Source organism: Puma concolor, chromosome B4 (genome assembly GCF_028749965.1).
Source record: "Puma concolor isolate L17-30 chromosome B4, mPumCon1.1.hap2, whole genome shotgun sequence".
In the NCBI taxonomy this organism is placed as follows: Eukaryota; Metazoa; Chordata; class Mammalia; order Carnivora; family Felidae; genus Puma; species Puma concolor.
Window position 1 is genome coordinate 100,619,637 of NC_141673.1, and position 9,463 is coordinate 100,629,099.

General features: G+C 38.4%; 1 protein-coding gene across 6 annotated transcripts in view; it reads left to right on the forward strand.

Annotated features, from left to right (window-relative positions):
* The window catches only part of CLEC4A (C-type lectin domain family 4 member A), a 39,923-nt gene extending 36,437 nt beyond the window's left edge, over nt 1-3,486 (forward strand). For all 6 annotated transcript variants that reach the window (XM_086714159.1, XM_086714162.1, XM_086714161.1 and 3 more), the window contains 2 exons: nt 892-1,007; nt 2,043-3,486. In XM_086714159.1, coding sequence (XP_086570285.1) covers nt 892-1,007; nt 2,043-2,190 — 264 coding nt within the window. In that variant the 3' untranslated portion in view covers nt 2,191-3,486. The remainder of the gene's footprint in view (nt 1-891; nt 1,008-2,042) is intronic.
* Nucleotides 3,487-9,463: the final 5,977 nt, after the last annotated feature.

Genomic DNA, 9,463 nt, shown 5'->3' on the forward strand with positions numbered 1-9,463 from the left:
AATTGGGGCATTTAAAATATAATATGTGGGCTTGGAGTGGAAGAATGAAAATGTCTTAGCCTGAAATACTAGTTTATTCTTTCAACCTGTAAATATTTTAGAAAGTATTAACTATTTCATGGAGAAGGGGTATTCTATCAAATAGAGAAACAGAGTTCGGTCATGAAGAGTCACGGTCAACAATCAGAAATGAATGAAGTTGAAGAAGTTATGAAAGGAGAATGATTTAATCTGCAAAAATTTTCTAATGCATGATTTTGAAGAAAACTACTTAAGTGGAGAAGGGAAGTGAATCTGAGATGAGAATTCATTATGATCGTGGATAGAAATGGCTTCCATTTATATTGAACATCACTACGTTCTAAATGTTTATATCCCCACCAAACTTCATATGGTGAAATCTTAACCCCCTGAGATAGTGGTATTTGGAGGTAGGGTCTTTGAGACGGGTTTAGGTAATGAGGGTGGAACCCTCATGAATGGAATTCATGTTCTTATAAAATAGTTCCCTTGCCCCTTCTGTCGTGTGGATACACAGTGAGAAAAAGCTGTCTATGGATGAGGAGGAGGGCCTCTACCTGACCTTGCTAGTACCCTCATCTGCGGTTTCCAACCTCCAGAATTGTGAGAAGGAAATTTCTGTGGTTTATAAGCTACCCAGTCTGGGGTATGTTGTTATAGCAGCCTGAGCAGACCAAGATAAACATCATGGTCACAAGTGTTATCTTTGATCTTGTACTGCTCAGCCAGAGAAGACTGCGGCTCCTGGGCAGGGGCCCCATGTGGCTCTTCCTGGATCCTTTCTTTCTCTTGTCTTCTAAGGCTACTGTAAAGAACTTAGTTCTACCTGAATACTTTAAAGGCTATAACTCCTTTCTTTTCTTCCCTTAGGATTTTATCATCCAGAACGTGGATATGTCTCCTGCTTATTATATAGGGCTGTCAGACCCAAAGGGAAAAAGAGATTGGCAATGGGTTGATCAGACACCCTACAATGAAAGTGTCACGTGAGTACAGAATTCGATACAGGAATCCCGGGCCCTGGATCATGCACGGATTTTAGAATGTTCCAGCTATTAGCTATGAAAATAAAAAAGCTCACTCTTAACTCTTGGGCACTAGGTTTAAATAATTTTCTTTATTATCTCATATATAGTCATCACAAGAACTCTGTGAGGCACACGTTATTATTTTTCCCACCGTAGATTTGAGGAAATTGAGTTTAGAGAGTTTAGACAGCTCAACAAAGGTTATCCAACAGTGGCGACAGTGATCCTCAAATCCAGCTCTATTTGACATCAAAGTCTGTACTTTTAACTACTACATTATATCTCTAAATATAACAAAAATTTACGTCAGTTAAGGTCGTGGCCAGTTATTGATTTAATATTTCTCATAAAGCAAATAAGCTAAATTGTGATACTTATAATATCTCATATTCATGTAGGTCTTTTAAAACTCTTAAATCCTTTAGTGCATTTTAGGGTAATACTACCTTTGATCCTCATATCATAAAGGAATATGACTCTAGTCTCTATTTTTTAGATATGGAAATCAGGAAAATGAAATTATATGTCCAAGATAACAGGGATGTTAGCAGATTTAGGGATTTTAACTAGTTCTTCAGACACCAAAAGCAATATATATTTAAAAAAAGGAAACACACTACAGTGATATTTGGGACTGGGATGAAATCTTTTTTTTTTTTTTTTTTTTTTTTTTCTTCATCATTTAAGGTAGCTTATGGACTGGTAGTCCCCTGGGAACAGGACATAATGATGGACAAATAGAAGGGCTATCTGCTAGGAGAACGTTTAATGCAATGAAATGACACAATATCGGGTGATGCACGCACCGTTTCTGAGGGAAATGCCAGAGTTTCAGGCGGAGGAGAACCTGCATGAGAAATGGAGAAGGAATGATTTGGGCATATCCACCCTTGACATCCACACAGTTCAACCTCAGCCCCCTTCCTCACTGTCTCTAACCCTTTTCAAAGCCCTGTGTGGAGAAACAACCTCATCCAGTTTTTTCCCTTTCAGATTTTGGCACTCAAGTGAACCCAGTAATCTTAATGAGCGTTGTGTTATATTACATTTTCGTCATGGACCGAGAGAATGGGGCTGGAATGATGTTCCTTGTAATGTACATCACAAGTCAGTTTGCAAGATGACGAAGATCTACTTATGAATGGGACATTCTGCATGAACATGTGGTTGAATTGGAACCCACCATCACAGAGATAGCTAATTTGCTCTTTTTATTCATGTGTAAATCTTGTGGAAGGAAGCTCCATAGAAGTTTTCCATAGGCTGTCACCTTTTCCATTTATGAGAGAATCAGTATACGCATTCATTCATTTCTTCCTTCTCCATGTGCAGAGATCATATTTCTGCAGACAGATGGAGGAAGCATGAGCCTCCTTTCCTAATTTTGAAGAGTTAAGCATTGACGTAATTATATATGATATTGGTATAATTATATGATGGGGTTCCTCTCTCTGTCTGGATTTTTTTTTTTTTCCATGAGAGTGATCAAAAGCAGAATAATCCCAACTATTACTTTCCATTTCTCTCAGACATTTATCAGCTTTAACTGAAGCATGTTATGTGCCAGTTGGAATATGATACACATCAATGGAACTTAGTTTCTGGCTTTGGCCCAGTAGACCATTTGGGATTCTTAGCATTCTCTGCTCATTCTTGGACTGTCACTTAACATCAGGGTGCACTCAGAGGGAAATCCAACACTGAACATTAGAGATTTAGAAGTTATTATTAGTGAGTTGACATAGATGTATAATCATTAGGTATTCTGATAGTTTTTTTTTTTTCCCTTAAGTTTTATAGTATCTGTGTGTAGATTGCCACTCAAAATGGCTCCTGGTTTATTTGTATTCCCCTTTGCACTGAATTCTTACAGATCATTTTATTTCAACTACAACATAAAATAGATTTATAATGAAGCCTGTTATTCATTGCTTTCATATGCTAATTATAATTGATCATAGTAAAGCTGATTCTAGCCATGGCTATCCAAGTATGACTTCTTGAGATTATGCCCCGATTATCTTGATACAACTGAGTAATTACATTTGCCACTCATTTCCTGACTGTATCTAAAAAGGAGTTGTTTTTATACAGGTCTGATCTTATCCATAGTATGTAGAACTTACCAGTTTACTCCTCGGAGAGCAACTTACAATCATGGAAGAATTCCAGGGAAGCTTTATTGACAAGGAGTGCAAGGAGAGTGGTGACATTAGTCATTGCTGGAACTTTCTCTGATCTCCACCTTATATCTTATGAATGTGGTTCAGATCCTATTTTCTTTAATTTTCCATAAAGCACCACTAAATTAAGATTGTGGGTAACAGAGTTTATGTAAGACTTGTGTTTAAAGAGTGATATTAAAGTGAAGAGGCATCCAGCTGACTTCAAATCAGTGGACAGAATTTTGAAAAATAAAGTTGCTTTAAGCCACTAACGTTTTGGGGTGGTTTATTATTTAGCAATGTATACCTGAAACACCTGTGAATTATATTGTGGATTTGAACCAGATTCTGCAAAATAATGAAACATATTCAAACACATTGCTGTCTCTGAAAAGATTGACAGTTTTTGGGCTTTTCTTGTGGGTTTTTTGGGGGAGAATATCTCGAGAACTGGTGGGCACTGCCTTTTTTGCTGTGACTCTCAGCCATTCTGTGCTTCTAGTAACCCACCCTCAAACTCGAGCCATTTGTGAAAGCAATTTTTAAAAAAATTTTTAAATGATTATTTATTTTTGAGAGAGAGAGAGAGAGAGAGACAGAGTGTGAGCAGGGGAGGGTCAGAGAGAGAGAGGGAAACACAGAGTCTGGAACAGGCTCCAGGCTTTGAGCTGTCAGCACAGAGTCTGACACGGGGCTCAAGCCCACCAACTGGAAGATCATTACCTGAGCTGAAGTCAGACGTTTAACTGACTGAGCCACCCAGGTGCCCCAAAAGATTGACAGTTTTTTTTTTTTTTTTAAATTTTTTTTTTTTTTCCAAAAAGTTTTATTTATTTTTGGGACAGAGACAGACAGAGCATGAACGGGGGAGGGGCAGAGAGAGAGGGAGACACAGAATCGGAAACAGGCTCCAGGCTCTGAGCCGTCAGCCCAGAGCCTGACGCAGGGCTCGAACTCACGGAGCGCGAGATCGTGACCTGGCTGAAGTCGGACGCCCAACCGACTGCGCCACCCAGGCGCTCCGAGATTGACAGTTTTAAAGTGAGAGTAGGTTAATTTTATCATTAAGTGAATAAAATGCAAAATTAAAGTGTTTGTTTTTTATACAATTTAATTCTTACTCTTGTGTTGTAGGCATATTATATTACATCAGAGGTATGTGGTTCTTAAAGTTCAATATATTAAGTGTGCATATATAATTTTTTTCAAATATTAAGTATGAGCAAACAAAAATTGTTTTCAGACCACTATTCTAGAAGATGGATTTGAAAATGTTTGATTGGGGGCGCCTGGGTGGCTCAGTCGGTTAAGCGTCCGACTTCAGCTCAGGTCATGACCTCACAATCTGTGAGTTCGAGCCCCGCGTCCAGGCTCGGAGCCTGGAGGCTGCTTCCGATTCTGTGTCTCCCTCTTTCTCCGTCCCTCCCCTGCTCACACTCTGTCTCTCTCTCTCAAAAATAAATAAACATTAAAGAAAAAATTTAAAAAAGAAAATGCTTGATTGAAGTTTAGGTAATTGTTCCATCTGAGGTAAAAGAAAAAGAAAAATACAAGCTACAAACAAAACTATTTGAAGAAAGTTGTGTTTATGTTGGTTTATTAAGAAGATACATTTAAGCCTATGAATGAAATATACTTAGAATTTTAGTATCTATATTCATTTTTATGTTGCTATTAAAAACAAACATATAAATAAATAAATCTACCAACACCTAAAGCCCTTTTAGTCAACCTGCCACTTAGTAAATATGGAAAAGGAAGCAGAAGCTGTGGAATATTCAGTACTGGGGAAAATACTTTTGCTCAGTGGAGTTAAAATGATCAGCCTGGATGATTTTTCTGAAGCTGGGCATCTGCTGACACATGACAAACCCTTCTGAGCCTGTTAATATTCATTTTGTCTTGATGATAATACTGAAACATGAATTAATAATAGTTTTGTCTTTGCCAATATGGAAATCATCAATGGTACCCACTTTGTCAGAGATGAATTCAGTGACTCGGGCAGGGAAAAAATAATGTCACAATTCAAATGTATTAAGCCATCTGTTCAGTATGTGTTTAATTAAATCAACCCCATTTTCTCTACACAATGGAATGCTCTGCATTAGTGAAAATTGTTGCAAATGGAAGCACATAATAAAGAACCAGTAGTTAGGACTGTGGTGCATGTTGTTGGTCTGTACGTTTTCCTTAGAAGCAAAACTTTGATTTTCTTTACAGAGAGTCATTTTCTTTCATGCAGCCCAGGTGACCTCACTTTCAGCTCTGTGAATGGATACTGATTAACTCAAGGCAATCAAAATAATCACCCTAGTGGTTGGTTTAGGAATAGGCACACATTGCAAGGTAATCCAGTGAATCCCCTCCCCTGTTGTCCAATGAATCCGGGAGCGAATCTCCCTCTCCCAAAGAATGTGAACAGAGAAGTATGTAGCCTGCTTGCTACTAATAGTCATTCTATCACCATGTGGGGAACCAGCTTTAGAATGACAGAAACACCATGGGGTAGGACAATGGAAAGAATCTGGTTTCTTAAGGGTATTGTTGAGCCACTGAATCAGCTATTCCTGAAGCATATTCTACTCTGAATTTTTAATCAAAACTAATAAGTTTTCTAATTTAAGTCTGACTGAGTCATGACCGATATAAAATAGTATATATATATATATTTTTTTTAAACGTTTATTTATTTTTGGGACAGAGAGAGACAGAGCATGAACGGGCGAGGGGCAGAGAGAGAGGGAGACACAGAATCGGAAACAGGCTCCAGGCTCTGAGCCATCAGCCCAGAGCCTGACGCGGGGCTCGAACTCACGGACCGCGAGATCGTGACCTGGCTGAAGTCGGACGCTTAACCGACTGCGCCACCCAGGCGCCCCTAAAATAGTATATATATTTTTTTTTTTTTTAAATTTTTTTTTTTTCAACGTTTATTTATTTTTGGGACAGAGAGAGACAGAGCATGAACAGGGGAGGGGCAGAGAGAGAGGGAGACACAGAATCGGAAACAGGCTCCAGGCTCCGAGCCATCAGCCCAGAGCCTGACGCGGGGCTCGAACTCACAGACCGCGAGATCGTGACCTGGCTGAAGTCGGACGCTTAACCGACTGCGCCACCCAGGCGCCCCTAAAATAGTATATTTTTAATTGACCTAACTTTATTGGGATTCAGTCATCTAAGGAAAGAAGCTAACATTTTTAGAGCACAGTTCCATGAGTTTTGTTTGTTTTAGATTCCATTTATGAGTAGAATCACATGGTATTTGCCTTTCTCACTCTGACTTATTTCACCTAGCATAATACCTTCTAGGTCCATCCATGTGGTCTCAAATGGTATGATCTCATTTTTTTAATGGCTGCATAATATTCCAGCGTGTGTGTATACCACATTGTCCTTATCCATTCATCTATCAATGGGCAGTTGGGCTGCTTCCATAATGTGGCTATTGTAAACAATGCTGCGTATCGTTTACATTTTATGTTTAAAATGTAAACAACATTTAAATGTTTAAAATATAAACATTTATGTTTAAAATGTAAATGTTTATTGTTTAGCATTTATGCATGCTGCGTATATGCATAGGGGTGCGTATATCCCTTCAAATTAGTGTTTTCGTTTTCTTTGGCTAAATACTTTATGGTGGAATTACTGGATCATATGATATTTCTGAGTTTAACATTATTGAGGAACTGGCATACTTTTTTCCACAGTGGCTGTAGGAATTTACATTTCCACCAACAGTGCATGAGTGTTCCTTTTTCTCGACATTCTCATCAACACTTGTTATTTCTTGTCTCGTCGAGTCCAGCCATTCTGAGAGGTGTAAGGTGGTATCTCATTGTGGTTTTGATTTGCATTTCCCTGATGATGAGTAATGTTGAACATCTTTTGATGTGTCTGTTGGCCAAGGGAAATTAATTTTCAATAGAAAGATGCAATTTTGGGGGTGCCTGGGTAGCTCAGTTGGTTAAGCGTCTATTTCCGCTCAAAAATTAAAAAAAAAAATTTTTTTAAGTATATAATTTGAGGCGCCTGAATGGCTTGGTTGGTTGAGCATCCTACTTTGGCTTGGGTCATGATCTCGCAGTTTGAGAGTTCAAGCCCCACATCCAGCTTACTGCTTGCTGTCAGCTCTGAGCCCAATTCGGATCCTCTGTTCCTCTTTGTCTCTGCCCCCTCCCTTGCTTGCGCTCTCTCAAAAATAAATAAACCTTTAAAAAAATAAAAAGTATACAATTTTTGTTACTGCATTTATGAAAAAATTATTTTTTAATTTTTTAAAGTTTATTTATTTTGAGAGAGAGAGGGAGCACGCATGTGAGTAGGGGAGAGGCAGAGAGAGAGGGAAAGAGAGGGAGAGAGAGAATCCCCAGCAACTGACAATGCAGAGCCTGCGGGGCTTGAACTCATGAACAGTGAGATCATCACTTGAACTGAGAACAGTGAGATCATCACCTGAGCTGAAACCAAGAGTCCGATGCTTAATTGTCTGAGCCACCCAGGCGCCCCTATGAAAAAATTCTTTAAGTGGATCTGAAGTTTTCATCAGAACTTCAAATGGGTTAGTGGCCCAGAAGAGTTTCATCATTGTTTATCTGGTTGATTTCAACTTCCCAACATCTTATCTTCACGACTACAGTCCTCTGATAAGGGCTAAAGAAAAACAAAATCATTGAAGGTTACACAAATAAACTGTTCTCCTTCTGGTAATGGGGAACTATTTTGTTACAGACCAACCCTTGTAACAACAACAACAATAACAACACTAGCAAGAGGAAGTTGGTTTCAAAGCATTGGGGAGCTATCATGGCACTGAAGATTTGAGGCACATGAAGGTAACAACATAACCATGAACAGTGATCAGCCATTCTTCCTCTAATTTCTTGGAATTAGGTAATCCCTAGAATCTTGATGTAATCCCAAAGGATCATCTGAAGAATGACTTATATGAAATTTCTTATCATCCAGTGTTATTATAAGAAACAACAATAATAATCTCTTGAGTTGAAAATAATGAGATGCTCTATATTTTGTATTGTGAGTCTGTAGACCAAAAATATCTTAAACACATTTGTGTGGGAAAATATCGGAGTCTAAATATCTCTTAGAAGGTAGTGCTTGCCTCCACCTATTGATTAAGTTGTCTTTAAATTCTTAAACAGGAGAATCAAACTGGGTCTGCTTAGTTCAATCATGGACAGTAATTTTCAAAAGGGCAACACAGTGCTGCTTTCTTAAAAGCATTTGTTTCAAATTGCTGATTCACTCCTGATGTTCCCTTCCAAAGAGTTCAAGTCAAAAGGACAATATGCATTTTGACTCTAATAGTATGTGATTTTATTTTCAATCCGTACAAGTTATTATCTTTTCCATTGCTAGTTTTTGCATGGCTCCCTTATTAGGCTCAAATATCCCATATTTGTCTGTACATCTGACCTGAACCTACCACAAGTTTCCTTTTGATCTAATCTCCCATTCTCCCTATTAATTTTTTATTTTGTTTTTTGTTTTGATCCTGTTTGCCTTTGCTCATATCATCTCAGCGCTCTATTCAAAGTCTTGCTACTGTAATCTAGAAATGAATAAGGAATGAAAAGAACAAAAGAAAATGGAGCACAGGGCTGCCAGTGGTCAAGACCAGAAAGTGACTTAGGGAGCACATACTGGAGATGGGCAATGAGCAAATAGGTCTTTAAACTGATTTTCCTATATATAAAGTTTACAAATTTTCTTTGGACCATCTCATACCTTGGGTTTGTGTTTCTTGATCTCTGAGGGGAACTGGAGGCAGATGCATAGGTTTTATAACCACTTCTCCTTCCCCTCTTACGACTTGTTGTATCTCTCTAACCAACCCCAGGGAGAATTTTCTGGGCTTTTACTACTGTTCTCAATATCTATTTTATCATTCACTGTAACTATGCCATCACTTTAAAAGCTTGTTGAGTACAGTATGCACCTATTCACATTAGGATTTTTTTTTTTTTTTTTTTTTTTTGTATTCAAGACTGCTCACTTGAGAATGTGGAGATATTTGTGATATTAATAAAGAGAAAAGTCTACATTTTAGAGACTGTATGTTTTGAAGGATCCCCAAGCTCCTGAGTAATTAGAAGAAATTAATGAAGGCTGTCTTTGCTGTTATACCACTTCAAGCTCCCCCTTACCTACTCAGGGAGATAAGAAAAGATGACTAACCTTGGGGCGCCTGGGTGGCTCAGTCGGTTGAGCGTCCGACTTCGGCTC